The sequence below is a fragment of the Canis lupus genome, chromosome 1 (assembly GCF_048164855.1).
Source record: "Canis lupus baileyi chromosome 1, mCanLup2.hap1, whole genome shotgun sequence".
NCBI classification, from domain to species: domain Eukaryota; kingdom Metazoa; phylum Chordata; class Mammalia; order Carnivora; family Canidae; genus Canis; species Canis lupus.
Window position 1 is genome coordinate 121,465,391 of NC_132838.1, and position 16,920 is coordinate 121,482,310.

Sequence of the window (16,920 nt, forward strand, 5' to 3'; positions counted from 1 at the left end):
TGCCCCCCTTCAGGTCAGGCCAGCACTATAGTTAGCAAATTGATAAGGTTCCATGGGCAAGCTTTATTCGTTCTGACACGAGCCTATGACACTTTATAAAAAGAAGTAATCCAGAACAATCTCTAGGTAATTAACACCTAGATAAACAAACATAAATTTCTATACTGCATTTATTTGGACTACCACTCAAATATGCGTGAACCATGCTTTTTTAATTAAAAGATAAATCCATGTGACACTTAGCCTCAAACTTAATTATTCAGCATAGTATAATAAAAAATAGAGCCCATTAAATGTGTCTTGCACTGTATTTCTGTATTAACAGCAAAACAGTTCGGTCTGGGATCATTTAAATTTTCCCCCTCCTCTTCGCTTGTGGCTTCCCTGTTCACATAAGCCCTTCCCCGCCCGCCCGCCCGCCTCCCTCTCTAGGTCTCCCTCTTTTCTCTTTACACCAACAGGTGAAGAGATTAAAACTCTACACGAGCCCCTACAAGGAATGCTCAGCTGGGCGACGTTTTTAATATTGCATTACGCTCGGAATTTTCTTCCTTCCCCGCGGAGACATACCTCTGGTTCGGTGGAACGGGCCCAGCCCCTGGAATCTCGAACGGAAGATCCCGATATTTCACCCCAGGTGCCCTGGGATCGGGCTTACGATACTCCAGGTGAGGTTTTCCTGATAAACTGCTACAACACAGGTGTTCGACGGAGCGGGGGAGCGTGCAAATCCCAAACTGCAAGAGGCAGCAGGGTTGTCTGCATCAAGTTTCACCACAAAACAGCACCTCGACACCGGGGCTCGGCAGCTTCCGGCTGCAGGAAGAGGGATCCCCCGGGTGACCCCCGCACCCCAGCCCGGAGCAGGGCCGGGTTCAGCCACTCGGCAGGGACGGTGGCACATCGTGGAGCACGGGCCAGGCGCCGGGAGACGCTGCATGGGCCTTGTCGCCTTCATCCTGCCTGCTGGGGCCATGGTTGGGAAGGCGTGGACCCGGCCCCGGCTCCGTGTGCTGGCTGCCCCCGCCCGTGGGCCTCCCCCTAAGTGGGCTCTGGCCCAGGTGCCTCGTCGGGGACTGTCCCGGCTTGAGCACTGTGAGGCCCCCGGCCCGGGAGAGTCGGCCTGTTGGTCACCCTCGGGACACGCCGCCCACCAGGGGTGCACCTGCTCGGGGTGGCGGGGGGGGGGACCGAAGCCACGTGACGCCCGTGGACTGGGGGGGTTGGAGGGGCCCACGCTCCCTCCGGGGGAACTGAGGCCTCCAGGCCAGAGGCAACCGCCAGTTCTCTCGACCCTGCAAAGCGGCCGAAGTCATCTGCGTCGGTCTCTGAGGACCCGGCCGGGCCGCAGAATGCCCTGCGCTCCAGTGCGAAGCCGGCTCCTGCTGCCGTCGCCTGGGATGACAGTCCTGAGACCTGGCCGGCCCTGCGCCCCGCTCGCCACCTGCGGACTATCTATTTAACCGCCCAAGGAGCCCTGGGCTGTCGACCCCGTGTTGTACTTTATGGAGGAAGCAGCGGATCGGGGGGCCTGGAAGGATGGGCCGGGGTCAGGCAGCTGTGGAGAGGGAGAGGCAGGAGTTCAGGGCCCCATCCGAGCCCCGCCGGGCCTTTGCATGTGCTCTCGCTGTACCGGCCCCACCCGATCGGGTCTCGGGTCACGTCACTGCCTCGGGAGCTCTTCCCTGACGTGGAAGCACCGGCGTTATCTTTGAATCTCCTCTTCCAGACCCTGTATGTCTACCTGCGTGATTATCAGACTCGAGTCTGTTTTCTCCTTGGACGGTGACCTGTGGGCGCGACCCCCGACTTACCAGCCCGAGGCCTGTGCGCGGCACACGGTAGGTCCCCTATGAACTTTACTGAACCAGCGAGGGGAATGGCATCGAACCCCAAGGCCACTCATCTTCCTGCTGCCCCCCACGCTCTCCCGGCTGCTCCCCAAAACTCTGAAGGTGGCAAGAAAGTTGCAAATACTGTTTGTTTTTTCATTGAGGAAATTAGAAAACAAAGAGCTTAAGACGTTTGTGCAGGACCGTCTTGTCTGAAGGACGTGGGTGTGGAGGGATCCTGACCTCCAGGGAGCCTTTCCCCCAACGTGGGGGCTTAACGTAGTGTCTTCTGGGGGTGAAATCGATCCCAAATTCATCCACAACTTATCACAGCACAATAGTGCAATTTAGGAATCGCATGCAAATTTACAAAACCCACCTGTGATCTTCCCCACCTCACTGCGTCTAATAATTTCATCATTTTACAGATAGGACCAAGGAACTCAGGGCAGGTTCGTCGCTCAAGATCAAGCAGCCAATAAGTTAGTGTGGCCAGGGTTCAAATTTAAGTCTGTGCACCCCCCATTTTGTCGTGGTCTACAATGTGCTAATCTGACCATCGCCTGCGATTGCGGAGAGCTGAAGACATTGTGATGGAAATATCTCCACGTGTCGATGCTTCTGAGAAAGGTCTTCTTCCAGTTTTATCTTTATTTTATAAGAGCCTTATTGGGATATGATTCAAAAACCCATAAAGCTTACCCTTTTAAAGGTAAATAATAATAAACAGAATTATTGCCCTTTAAAGAGTCCAATTATTTCCTTTGAAAAGAGTCCAATTCCGTGGGTTTTAGAACATTCAGACTTGGGCAACCGCCATTACCACCTAATTTTAGAACATTTTTATCGCTCCAAAAAGAAACCTTGAACCTGTGAGCAGTCACTCCCCCATTCTCCCCTTCCCCAACCCTGCAGCCTGCCCTTACGCCTACCCTGGACATTCTAGACCTTTCCTATAAGCAGGATCATATAGTACATGTTCTTGCATAACTGGCTTCTTTCACTCGACCGTGTTTTCGAAGTTCGTTCATGATTTAGCGTCTACTGGTGTCCGGTTCCTCCTTAATAGCAGAATAATATTCCATTCTATGGATAAACCACTTTTTTTGTTGTTGTTCATCTATTTATCACTCGAGTTTCGAAAACACACCTTGAACGAATATGTAAAAATCGGGAAACTTCATACTTTCGTATGAAAGTACAAAACTTGGGGATGCCCGGGTGGCTCAGTGGTTTAGCATCTGCCTTCTGCCCAGGGTGTGACCCCGGGGTCCTGGGATCGAGTCCTGCATTGGGCTCCCTGCAGGGAGCCTGCTTCTCCCTCTGCCTGTGTCTCTGCCTCTCTCTCTCTCTCTCTCTGTGCCTCTCATGAATAAATAAATAAAATCTTTAAAAAAAAGTACGAAATTTCTGGAAAACCTCAGGTGCCCCGATGCCACATTCCTCGTGGTGATGAGAAGCAGGTGCAGAAGGTCCACCCTCCACCCCTGGGGACCGCCCCGTTCCTACTCTCCTCTTCTCGCCGCTGGGGTCTCTCGCCTGGTCCCCGGAGGCATCTCGGTTTGGGACCCGTCGTGTGTGTGGAGTCATAACCCCTCAGCCAACCTTCCCCGGCCCCGACGCGGTCACTTCCTGACCTTTCACTGTAACCTCAGGACTCACCTTTGCTGTCGGTTAACAACAGAAAGTCAGGACTGCTCAAAATTCCATGCCAGTCGCCTGCTCCCATCCAGAGACAGCAGGAGCCTGGCATCCTGAAAGAAACATGAGGGTTTACAAATCCCTATACAACGTGGGTGGATGCTTTTCCTTTTGGCCACATTTCCCTGGGCCCTCGGCACCCCAGAGCTGCAGGTGGCACCGTGCAAGCTTGGTTTTGAAACCAAACCAACAGCAACAACAATTAAAAAGAAAATCAAAAAGCAACTCTGCACATTAAGTGTGGAGAAGAGACTTCCAACCCTCTCAAGTCAACGTCCGAGGGCCGCTTTATCAGTAGCCCTGATACCAGAGACTTTATTGTTCTCTGCTCTTTCCCTTTTCTCCTAAAGGGAGAATCCAGATTATCCTCCATCAAAGACTTCTTGCACTTGATGATTTTTTTTTTTAAACAACTTTCTACCAGTAAAGGGGAAAAATAGATCCCAATGTTTTCAGTGTCTTCTATCGCTGCTGTCATCGGAAGGGCACACATAGTTCCATAGGTTTGACCTTCCTGAAGCCGATGGCTGCAAGCCTTGGAAGAAGCATAGTGCGCACGTGCACGTGGGTGGGTGTGTGCACACACTCCCGTCCGCGCTCACATGGGTTGAGAAACTACAAAGCTGTGGGGACCTTCCCCCCAGAACACAGCCTTTTTTAATGAGTGGGGTTCAACCGAGTCTTACCAAAGCCCGATGAAGCTCCAAAAAAAAGAAAAAAAAAGTTTTACCCTTCCTGAGAAACATAAGTGAATAGGAAAAGATATTTTTTTTTTCCAGAGGTAGAGGTTTTATTGCGTAAAACACTGGATAAAACGGGACTGCTTCAAAGACATTTTATTCTAACAGCAGAAAGAAAACAGTCATTGCTGAAAAAACAACTTTTAATACTTTCTATACCAGAATAAAGTTCTGTCAACTGATGTATTATAATAATAAATAATGACCAAGAATAAACTTTAAATACAAAGTTTTCTACTTGTTACAAGCATAGCAACAAAATCCTCTACTCTATTGATCTCAGATTTCCTCCAAGATAGATTTTTTTTTCTTTGTGTAGGAATGTAGACAGTATTATGACCAGCATCACAGACTACAGAAGTTACAGGGAAAAAACTTGACATGTTTAGATATGAGGACCTGGTGACATTCAGAAACTGACACTGCATCACTGCGGCTGTCACTTGTTTGTATTACAAGTTACAAATGTTCTGGAAAGAAGGCTTGTGTCAGAGGGGGAAATAAGGACGGTAGCACTGGACAAAATGGGATCAACACGCACGCCACAAAGAAGAGGGGATGTTCCCAGTGTCACAAACAGAATTATTGCCTGTCGCATCTGACGATGCTCAGAAGACACAAAAGAATACCAAAAGAGCTCCCAAAGTGCTAGAAATGGAATGTGGCTCTCGTTTTTTTTTTTTTTTTCCACTTTTTTTTCCTCTTGTTTTTTTTTTTCTCTTTTTACTTTTTTTTTCTTCTTTTCTTCTTTTTTTTTTTTTTTATATATTTTTCTCTGCTAAGATACCAAAGGCGGGGCAAACACACGGAAAGCAAGCGACTGGCACAGTCACCAAACACAGTAGTGCAGTTAAAATCCTAAAGCTCACTACAGTCAGAAAGTTTTCAGTAACATTTCAGTCCTTCCTCTAGGATCATAGAAACAGTTGCATTAAGTTTATCAACTCGATTTAAGTAAGGCAGTGAGAACTATTCTAGAAAAACGAGAAAGCGGCTTGCTCTATGCCAGATGGGTCCACGTTGCACAGCGACCTCATTCGCACTGAAACCTTGGGTGGGTGACACCCTCTGGACAGCGTATGCAAACCGGATCCCTTATTAGCCTGAGATCCCTTCTGGTCTCAGGATAGCGCTAAGCATTTTATTTACATTGATTGCAGTTTAGAATTTTTGTAAACTGCTGTAGGCAGAGCTGAAGTTTTTAAGGCCCTGGGGTTTTATTCTGTGCTCCCAGCCTGCAAGGAAATATCGACTGTTTTTTTTTTTTTTTTAGTTTTTTTTTTTTAAGTCTGAATGATTTCGTTTTAGAAGAAATTAATACTTCGATACTTCTCCACCGTCACAAGCAACAGCACCAATTTCGTGTCACTCAAAGGAAGTATGTTAAGAGGCTGAACTTACACACCATTCTAGCAGATTCAAGAATAAACCCTTCACCAGTCTTCTTACAATATTTTTTTTTTTTTTAATGAGTTAAGTGTTTCATCATTGGCCCTCAAAATCTCCCTCTGGGTGGTGCAGAACTCAAGAAATTTGGAGTATCCAATCAGTAAAAAAATCTAAAATCTACAAAAATATAGAACACATTTGTTTTACAAAAACAGACATTTTAACTCAAACAGTTTTCTTCATTAGCAATAGAGAGCAGGATGTTTAGATTCGGATTTTTAATACAAGCTATTTCCTAAGAGCTTGTCGGAGAAGAAAATCCTTCTTCGTGTCTGTGATACTTAGAAAAGCTAACACATGAAAGGAAGCTGATCATAAGGACCGGAGCAGCCTTCATTCAAGTAAAATCTTAAAAAATCATAATAAAAAACAATCTTCCTATTATTACGTGAATTTCCACTTCTCACCAGCACCTTCTGTGGATAGGGTTGGCTAGTTTTCCTAAACAGCATTTCATATCATGGACCCCTAATTTACTTATTTATTTTTTTATCAGCAACTTCTTTTTCATCCACACACACACAAAAAGACAACCGAGAGAAAAAAAAAAGAAAAAAAAAAAGAAAAAAAAGCCTTTCCCTCAATCCTGCAATTTGATCTTAAAAAAAAAAAAAAAAAGGAATTACTCATCAAACCTGCAATGGGCATTTGTCTGCAGATCATTCCTGGCCATTGATTCGTTTGGCTGTGTGTTTTTTAAAAATGCACGTGTAAGATGGCAATCCTCTGCAGCGCCGGGCGGCCCTGGCGCGGGCGGCGGGCTAGGATTTCTCCGCGAGTGCAGTTGGGACACTATGTGGATTGATTTTCTCTGCAGTGACCGCTCCAGCCTGACTGGCACCGCCGCTGCCTCGCAGCACATCTCATTAGGGTGGGGGGCAGATGGCAGCAGCTGGTGGCAGATTATAGAGGTGTTTTCAACAATGAAAACACAGCCCCTCCATCTTCAAGGCAACACTAAATCATTTAGATGGTATCATTTTTCAGTTAAGAGCATGATCGGGGGACAAAGACGACTTAAGAGTTGGAAGGGTCCCCAGCTTGCTCAAGCTTGGAGGACACCAAGCCTTCCGGAAATCACTTCTCTTCCACCTGCATCGTTTGGAAGTACTTGTTGCCGGGTAACAGTTTAGCAGCCATTTTCAAGGGCTGGGGATTTGTTTTTGTGGGTTTTTTGTGTTTTTTTTTTTTTAATATATATATATAGATATCTTTTTAAATTTTTTTTTAAATGTTCTATACACTAGTGGGGGAGTTGTACACGATTTTTTGTTTGTTTTTCCCCTTGGAATGCAGTTAGCAAACTCTTTTACCAGATGCATAATCTTAAAACTGTGTAAAATAATATTGCAATATACAGGTCAGTTTGCTCAGTTACGCTCCTCCTGGGCTTTGCAGCCCTCTTCTGTTAGCTCCGCTGAGCAACCCGCCTTGACAGCTGTGGGGTCTTCGAAATTCCCAGAAGCCTCCGAGTCGACTCTGGAGCGCTTGAACCTGCGGTCGGGATACTGGCTGTTGTCAAAAGGCATACGATGGACGCAGAGGACGTGGGTCTTCAGGTTCCCCTTCTGAGAGGCACTGTAGGGGCAGTATCGGCATTGAAACGGCCTGTGACCTGTGGACACAAAGAACGGCCGGTCAGCTCTGCCGCTCGCTCCCTCCCCGGCCCCGCGGCTCCGAGGACGCCAGCACCATCACCGCCAGCATCGCTACTGTGACACCTGCGCTTACTACGCAAAAAATCGGATCAGCGAAGGACAGAAACGCGGCCCGTGGATCCATTTGGACAAGCAGTAAGCTACTTGGCGAAACCAGAGGTTGCCGACGAATAACAGCTCGAGTTTCTAAGATCTGTCCATCCCAGGGGGAATTTTAATCCCGACTTTCCCAAATGACAGGAGGCAATGTTGGCAACGCCTCGATTCTTTTTCTATAAAGCCTCGGCCCGTACCTTAGGCTTTGCAGGCCAAGACACAAAGCCGAAGATACTGCGCAGGCACCACTATAGGGCAAGAGGGGAAATACACTTCCAGCGTTTTATGGATGAAATTCAAAACTGATTCTCGACGCTGAAATTTGAATTTCGTCTGATATTCCTCAGAGGTGAAATAGTTATTATCCCTTGTTTGTTTGGTTGGTTTTCAACCATTTAAAATGTAGAAACCACTTTCAGCGCCCAGCCTGTACGAAAACAGATAGGAGGAGGATTTGAGCACTGGGTGTTATTCTGTATGTTGGTAAATTGAACACCAATAAAAAATTAATTTATTTAAAAAAAATAAAGCTAAAAAAAAAAAAAAAAAGGAGGAGGAGGATTTGGCCCCCGGACTGTGCTTTGCTGATCCCATTTCTACACATGAGAAAAGCCGTAAATCCCTCCCGCTGAGATTCTGACTCAGGTCTCGGCACTAAGCCACTTCCCTTTCTTATCCCCCCATCAACTCTTTATGGACCAGCAAGGGAGCGTGAGCACGAGGAGCATGAGGAGGCAGGGGGCTGAGAGAAGGGTGTGCCCCAAGCCTCGCCCTGGGGTGGAGCTGGAAGTGCTAAGCTGGTGGCATTTGCAGAGCCTCAGCGTTTTAAGGGGGGGCCAGAAGAAGATACCTGGTGGGAAGCAAAATATCCAAATAACCCAGGCCCGGATAGTTTTAAAGAAGTTAGATTTTTGAATCGTCACCCTTGAAATCAACTTTTTCTTTTTTTTTTTTTTTCTGGAAACGTGCTACATCGGAACAGAAGATGGATTCTTGTGGAAATCCACATAGTCCTCCATGCTTGGTTTTTCTGTTCTGCTGCACAGAAGACATGCACACATTTCTGCCGCCTTGAGGAACCAGGAAAGCATCTGGTTTTGGGAAGTTATAATAGAACAATTGCATTCCCCCCCCCCCCGATGTGCGGAAGCTGTTGACATGCCGTTCCTAGGAAGCTCATGAGTACTGTCCCACCCAGCACCCAGAGAGGTCAAGGCCCAGGGCTGGGTTTCATTTGCTCAGAAAAATAAACAAGTAAATACATGGGCCCAACCGTTTACACCAGGAAACATCCAAACAGCATATTCAGCACTTTTTTCTAGAGCAGTAAGAGCAGAAGGCCTGTGTATCTACTTAGCCAGACCGTCTCGCTCCTGAGAAACTGGAGGCCAACCAGACGTTTGGAGCTGAAGCTCACTTTCACTTCACATTGCACACAGTGCTTGTTTCTTCCCTCCTTCCTAGCGGGTTCCGAGAGTTAGCCCTCTCCATTTCCCCTCCCAGCCAACTGGTCTGCAGGACGGGTCTCTCCCACCTACTGAAGCTTTCTCTTTCCCATCCCCCTTCAGACAGAGGATGGTCCAGTAGGTCCCAACTCCTGTCTAGACTATGAACACGGAAGCCTGCAGGAGGACTTTGTGCTTCTAGGTGTCCCACCTCCAGTCCAGCCTCCCCAGCAAGACCAGGATGGGCTCCGACAGCAGGAGCTCAGCTGCGGTTTCCTTGCCTCAAGTCTTTGATGGCCACCCACCCCCCTGAAGAAATCGGGACCTTCGAGTCTCGTCCGAGCCACCTCCTCTCCGGTCTCCTCTGGAGCCTCCACGCTTTGTCCACATCAAACCAGACCACTGGTGGTCTCTGCAAAAAGGGCTTCATTCTGCAGGGTCTCCGTGCCCTTGCTGTATGTCCCTCGCCCTGAAATAACCACTTCCTCCTCTCTCCTCTTTCCAGGTTCTGCCCAACTGGGATGCCGCTTTTGGGGGCCGCTGCGTATCGATCCCCTTGATTGGCTGTGGGTTCCTGGCAGGAAGCATAGCCATCTTAGTATCATTGGTGCCAAGCCCGCTACCTGGCACAGAGCAAGCAGGCAGGAAGTGTTTGTGGAACTGAATCATTATCTTACTCCCTCACCTTGCCTGTTTTTGAAGGTATTATAAACTTTTGGATGGAGTTTCGGCGTCTTTTGTTTCTATTGTTGCCTCTAACACAAGGCTCAGTTTGATCAACTTTCCCACTTTGCCGAAAGCCAATTTGCAAACCTGTGGACTTTGGCGTGAAGAGTAAATGAAACCCAAGAAAAGTACACTTGCTGTTGGCCCTCGTGCAATAGCCTACCACGGCGGGAAGGGCACCACCAGGCAGCAGGAGGGGCCTGGCCTTGATGGTCAAGTGAGAGAAAGATTCACCAGTGTCATTCCCCTCCTGCCTCCCTGCTACCCAGCCCCACCATCCCAAAGATGACAAGGAAGGCCCTGGGCTGGTGGGGAAGGAGAACTGAGACTCGTATTTCTAATGTGGGTGTAGGAGTTTTCACAAGGAATGTAAGTGGCCCGATTCTTCATCACATTGGAGTCAGGGCATAGATAAAAGGGAAGAATCTGGGTGCCAGTCGGTGGCAGTAGGACAGAAAAAAAACATTCTCTCCACCATAACCCTGAATCTAAGTCAGTGCTACACTGGGAATCAGCGAGTTTCAAGCGGATCCCAAGACTCAACTACCCAACTCGAGAAGTTGTCACCCCTGTGGACACTGAACTACTTACTAGCTCTGAGCCCGGTGAGGGAGGATTCGGGGTTCTCTGCAGGAGCAGCTCTTGAGCAGGAGATGAGACAGCCCAAATCTACAGCTACAGGCATGTGAACGAACTGGAGGTCATGCAAAGAACCTGAGAAGGACTGAGACACCCGTTCTCAGGAAGCCCAAGAAATGTTTCTCAGGAACAGACTACATGTTCTGGGTTGCGACCACGGGCAGCTCGGTGGCCGCTCACTCTGCCAATCACCGTGGCTCACCTATAACGCCGGAGCCAGCTCACCAATTTTCGTGTCATATTGCGTGTTACGCTTATGCCCGTTGCATATTACATATCATATGACAGTAAGTCCCCGACGGAGACAATCGCCACGGTCTGATGAGTCTCCGGAGTCAAGAACTCTGAATAATAAAGACATAAAAATTTAAAAATAAATAAATAAAACCAAGACTCTTGGTACTGTGATCCAAAGAGCCTACCACAGTCTACCACAGCAAAATGACCAAACTGGGATCTTGTTGGATAAATCCAGGGACCCCCGGGGGGCTCAGCTGTTGAGCATCTGCCTTTGGCTCAGGGCGTGATCCTGGGGTCCTGGGATCGAGTCCCACATCAGGCTCCCTACATGGAGCCTGCTTCTCCCTCTGCCTGTGTCTCTCATGAATTAAAAAAAAAAAAAATCTATCTCAGGTCCCCAGAATTCAGAAAGGTTCTTCTCTTCCTCCACCGTTTCTGCCCGTCTGTCAAGGCTGTTTATTATATTTTCTATTCTCACAAATAATACGTCTCCGTGTGACATCTATGTCACCACCTCTGGAAGCCACCGTGTCTCCAGTTGGACCACCAAGGGTGCCATGCGGCATGCATGTTGGCAAGCCAAGCGGAGAACCTCAAATATCACCTTTCTTCACAATAAAAGCCTTTTTTTTTTTTTTTTTGGAACGGCCAACTGGGCATAGAAGCACCAAGTAGATTTTTCCCACCAACCGATTTTAAAATATTAATCGCGATTTTAACCTGTGGCTCTCTCGGAGTCTCTCCGTCTCGGTAGAGTCAAAGATGTCCTATAATCCAGGCACGCTTGGCTGCGTCAGTGATCAAACCATGAGCGTTGAATTAGTTTGCATTTTGACTTGGGTGAGATGGAAGCCTACATGTAAATGTGCAGACCCCCCTGCGTGTGTACGTTCGTAGAGGGAAGTCCGCGCAATATCGGAATCGTAATAAATCCTGACCCTGCAGTATTCCTTGTAGATCGAAGCATTGTGGGTAATGGTGGCGGTACCTGGAGCTCCCCCGGAGGGCTCCACATATATTTCTGTATGTCATCTTCATTGTTGAGTCAGCTTTGTCAAGGACTGATATCAGCCCCATTGCACAGAGGAGCAAGTCAAGAGACAGTGAATCTGGGCAGTTTGAATCTAAAACTGATTTCCACTCGATTTAAAGTACGGAGACACCCTAATTCTCTGACATCTTTACAAGAACCGTGATTGCAACGTCTGCTAATAGGACACACATACCCCCCCGCAACGGCACCCACACACCCTTCGCCCCCTTCGGAATGGCTTGCTGAAAGGTCCAGAAGAAGGCAGTATGTTCTCCCCGGGGTCAGATTTAAGGGAAAGGTCTGTTCTTTGGTGATGGGAACACTTACTCCCAAACAGAAAGCTGTCGTTAAGCAAAAGCACTCTGGAAACTCGCTACCTCTCTGAGTCCAGCTAAACCTGGATGGAGGGGTTCAAATTTCTCTGCGCTATCTGCTGTCCGCACCCTCGAAGCCCCTGGGCCCTGGGACTAAGGCAGCGATGTCGAGGTCTGTTAGCGTTGAGTTAGAGACCACGAGCAAGGGCTTTTCAGAACAAACCCCAAACCTGAGAGCTCCCAGGAACAGTTCACTGTGCTGTTCAAATGTCTGGGACCAAGAGCAGATCCATCTGCAGGTAGAAGCAGGAGGAGGGGCCCACGGACATCCGCGGGCTGGATGGAGGTGCGGCCTGGGGGCAATCCGACCTCTGGATGGAGACAGGTCACCCCAATCCCAGAGGAGCAGCAGGCACAGCCCTCAGGGTGACAGGGACACCCCTTGGGGAGCTTTGAACTCTGCAAACTGCCATCCCTCCCTTCTGAGGGAGATGAAAACCAGCCGTGCCACTCGGGTTGCCTGGAGAGAGAGTTGGCGCTGCACCTGGGTCTGCAGGTGGCTGGGAAGATGCTAATGTCTCTAAGACAGAATGAGCTTCCCCGTTAGCTGCGGCCTCCGTCCAGGTCAAACCACGGAGAAGCACCGCCCTCCACGGTGGCCTTGGCCGAATGTGCAGACAAGGAGCTCCCTGGCTCGGCCTGTGGGCTTTGCCCTCAGGTGCCCACACGCCAGCCAGCGCGAGTCTGGCCATGAGCTGGGGCTCGAAGCTGAGGCTACTTACTCCAGACTGGAGATTCCTCTGCGTCTGGCCTTCGTGAGGCAGGGGGTGTTCCTAGGCCGCGACCACGGAGGCGAGGGCAAGGGGGACTGCTGGTACCCCCAGGACGCTCTGAGGATCGCGTGGAACAAGGCCCTGAGTCCGTAAAGCCCCCGACCTGTGTAAACGCCAGCGGGGTGTCACTGTCACGCTTACTGTTGCCCCTGCTGTCGTCCCACAGGGTCTCCCACCCACTATTTTGTGTGCTATGTGCCTCAGGGGGTCTTCAGGAAGCTTCAGGGATTGTCTGTCCTCAGGGCATTGGCCCTCGAGTGGGAGCTTTGGGAAACGGGAAGACCTGCAAGGTCCAAGGGAACAAGTTTCTCACAGCTGCGTTTCGCTCGGATGAAGCTCAGCAAGTGGAGGTTAGGACGGGCTTTGGGTCAGACCCCGGGCCGGGGGATCCGGTGGAGCCGAGGCCTAGAGCAGAGCCACCGCCCTGAGGCCATGTCGGTGGTGACTGAGGAGCGGCGATGGCGGGGAGGGGGGGTCCTCAGGGCTCAACCCAGACGAAGGTGAGCCCCTAGAGCTCCTTCCATGTTCTTCACCCTCAAATCCTCCCCTCCTCCCCCGCCCCCGAGTTTGCCGCCTTCAGCATACAGGACTCTCTCTGTTCTCCAAATGCTCCCTCCTCTTTCCTGCCACGGGACCTTTGCTCCAGCCTTTCTTGTCCTCTAATCTGGAGTGCTCTCTGCCCCTACTTCATCTGATTACTGTAGTGTGGCCTTAGCACGCCTGCCTCTGCCTCGAGGAGGCCCAATGACCGCAGACTCGCCGTGACGGTGGGGAGGGCCAACAGAGCACACGCGTCTGCGGCAGAGCTCCCAACAAGAGGAGCTGAGCAAGTCAACACTTACGTCTCTCTGCTCCACTAGACGGTCGGCTCCACGGTGCAGGGGCCATGTGGTTGTGCCTTTTGGGTTTTTTGATTATTGCCCTTTCTTACCACGTAGCACAGTGCTTGGTGCATCACAGATAACCATCAAGTGTTTTGTAAGCAAAGGAACTATGGGTGGATGAATGGATGGATGGGTGGATGGACAGACGGGTGGATGGATGCATGGATGGACAGACGGATGGGCGGGCGGATGGATGGATGGATGGATGGATGGATGGATGGATGGACGGATGGGTAGACAGATGGATGGGTGGACAGATGGATGGATGGGTGGATGGGTGGCTGGCTGGATGGACAAATGGATGGGTAGATGGATAAATGGATAGATGGATGGATGGAGGGATGGATGGAAGGATGGACAGATGGATGGAGGGATGGATGGAAGGATGGATGGATGGATGGATGGATGGATGGATGGATGGATGGACAGATGGATGGAGGGATGGATGGAAGGATGGATGGATGGATGGATGGATGGATGGATGGACAGATGGATGGAGGGATGGATGGAAGGATGGATGGATGGATGGATGGGTGGATGGATGGACGGATGGATGGATGGACAGACGGATGGATGGGTGGATGGATGAATGGATAGATAGATGGTTGGAGGGATGGATGGATGGATGGAGGGATGGTAGAAAGAAAGAATGAAAGAGGCAGCCAGGAGAAGGGAGAGGAGAGAAGCGCTCCACCAGACAGAGGGACAGGCCTGACCCCAGACGCAGGGACAGGAAGCCTGGGATTTGTGCAGGGGTCCGGGAGCAGGTTGTGGTGATGGAGGGGAAGCCCAGTGAGGGAGGTCGACAGGGCCAGGCTCCCCAGGGGGTCCTTCCACGGGAGAAGGGAAGTGGGGAGGCCCTTCCAGCTCTGCAGCAGCACAGCCGAGGGAGAGGAGCCCCGATCCCCATCCCTGTCTGCAGCTGGGGCCCTGGGCCCTGCCGTGCGGCCAGATGGGTGCCCCCCACTGCCCACCCCACGGCGCTCCCCTCTCTCTACCTCTCACTTTGAGACCATCAACACTTCCCATCACTGCCATGTGAAAAGTAAGTACATCATACGTTAATTTGTATTGTCACTGCGCCGTAGAGCCGTGGTAAAGAGCACATTCATTTTTAATCCACTATGAATAATATATAAATATGTATACAGTGTGGAGGGTCAAGAGGAGTAAGGAGAAAGCAAGTCGTACATTGTTTATAACAAAAGTGGGGAAACGAGATATTTTTCTTACTTGCTACGATGGAAATATCTGCTCTTTCTCTGTACCTAAGGGGGAGAGGAAAATGCGTCCCCTTGGGGGACCATCCATTAATTACAGCTCCACACTTGTGGGCAGCGCAGGGGCTGCATCTGCCGAGCTCCCAGACTTTCCAAACTGACGCTTTCTCTCCGGCTGCGGGAGGGCGGATGGGGGTGGGGGGAGCCGGTGGCTGACCTTGGGGGGCGTTGGGTCTTGGGACGGCTCCTGGGGCCCACTCACAGGAAGCGCCGGCAGGGAGATGAGCTGGAGAGAAGTCTTCCCATTTTACAGATAAGAAAACCAGGCTCGGGGAGGGTAAGTGATTTTCCAAAGGCGGGAATACGCAGCTGGCTGGGCTCTGGCCAGGCAACCCTAGGGATGCTCACCTGTGCTCCCCGCTGTTGCCCACCCACCCCCACCCCACCGCCAATCACCTGCCGGAAGATTCTCCACACGGGGCTATCTCCGATCACGACCCAGGAAGCTCCAGGAGGGAGTCCAGGAACGCCGGGCATTACAGCGGGTGTGCGTGTGCCTGTGCACGTGCCTGTGATCTTGCACATGCCGCATGCCACACCCCTCAGGGACAACTGGCCCACCGTAGCCCCGAGACACCCACCACGGCCAGGCATTGCACACGTGGCTGCCATCAAGCCACAGGACCCCAAGCTTCCATCACACGACTCCTGGAACCCGGCCGACTTCCACGAGCACACAGTGAGCACCCACTGCATGCACTCCCCCCGAGCAGATGGCTGTGGGAGTCACACAGGACGTTCAGGGATGGGAAGGGCGTCTGTCCCACACGCCCGATGTGATGCCCACCCAATACACGCTGAGTGGCTGGCCACAGGCTTGAGGCTGCCTTCGGGGCTTGCAGCGGGGGGACACCCTCTCCACGGGAGGCGGGAGAGGCCGAGAGCTCATGAGGAGAGCACAGGCCCTGAGAAGTCCTGGGAAAGGAAGAATGTTCTTGTGGAAAGACGTGTGTGCTGTTGGGCGGAGGCAGCATCTACGCAAGGTGACAGAGGCCCAGTGCTGGACGCTGGAGCAAGGACGCCCGAGAATGGACAGAGGCGATCTCCCCAGGGCCACGGCAGGTGCTCAGCACAAGGAAGAGGGTCCCAAGGGGTCACATGTGCACGCGGGAGGGGTGGGGTCCCTGGTCCCCCGCAGACACGGAGACGCGGGCAAGGCCCTGTGGGTTCAGCCTGCCCGGCCACCCCCCAGGCTGGGGCAAGCCTTCCAGGCCCATCACACGGGGCCTTTGCTTGTTCACCTAAATAAAGGGGGACATGGAAATAAATGGCATGTGGGTAGACGAAGAGGAACGCTGCTGCCAGGACTTCGAGATGCGCCCCACATGCAGCCTGACAACGCGGCCTGCAGCAGCCTGCGGCAGACTCACCTGGAGACACTCCCGTTTTCCTTCCTGCAGTATCTGTCTTGGAGCGCGGGATCGTTTCTAAGACCCCAGGAGGGTCTCCCAGGGCCACGGTTTATGGCACCGTTTCCTAGAAGGGACCAGCTGGAGACGTGGAGCCCGCAGAGGCTGCCCCCCATGCACAGGGCCGGGAGGCCTGGAAAGCACCACCCTAGAGGGGTACCTGGAGGGACCCTGAGCAGCACCGGCCCTCCTATCGCACCCCAACTGCGGAGAACTTTGCATCCCTGGAAGCTAAGGATATTTGCGAGATGCCCACTGGTGGTTAAGAAAGCGCCCCCCCCCCCGCCCCAGAGCCAGCTGTGTATGTTAGAAATGTGCCCCCCCCAAGTGGGCCTGCAGACCCGGGGGGATTCCAGGCATGGGGGCACCAGCACGCCCTCCGGGGGGCAGGCCTCCAGGGCCCCGCCGCGCCCTCCGAGGGTCCAGGGCTAACCCTGAGGCTGCCAACCGGCCGCGCTCCTGCCCAGGACCCTGGCCGTCCTCCCAGGTTCACAGGCTCAGCAGAGGCAACGGGATGGGCACACAGCACGGACACACACTGCGCCAGCAGAAAGAGCTACTTTCTCACTTGCACACGTTACAAACACACACACACACACATATTTAATTTCCCTAATTCCAAATAGGCAAGAATGGTTCTA

General features: G+C 51.4%; 1 protein-coding gene across 11 annotated transcripts in view; it reads right to left on the reverse strand.

The window, feature by feature from the left end:
• Positions 1-4,354: 4,354 nt before the first annotated feature.
• ZNF536 (zinc finger protein 536) overlaps positions 4,355-16,920 on the reverse strand; it is a 430,505-nt gene continuing 417,939 nt past the window's right edge. For 9 of the 11 annotated variants that reach the window (XM_072782920.1, XM_072782891.1, XM_072782900.1 and 6 more), the window contains one exon: positions 4,355-7,337. In XM_072782920.1, the coding sequence (XP_072639021.1) occupies positions 7,093-7,337 (245 nt within the window). In that variant the 3' untranslated portion in view covers positions 4,355-7,092. The remainder of the gene's footprint in view (positions 7,338-16,920) is intronic. The other 2 variants (XR_012010084.1, XM_072782949.1) reach the window with 2 other exon arrangements.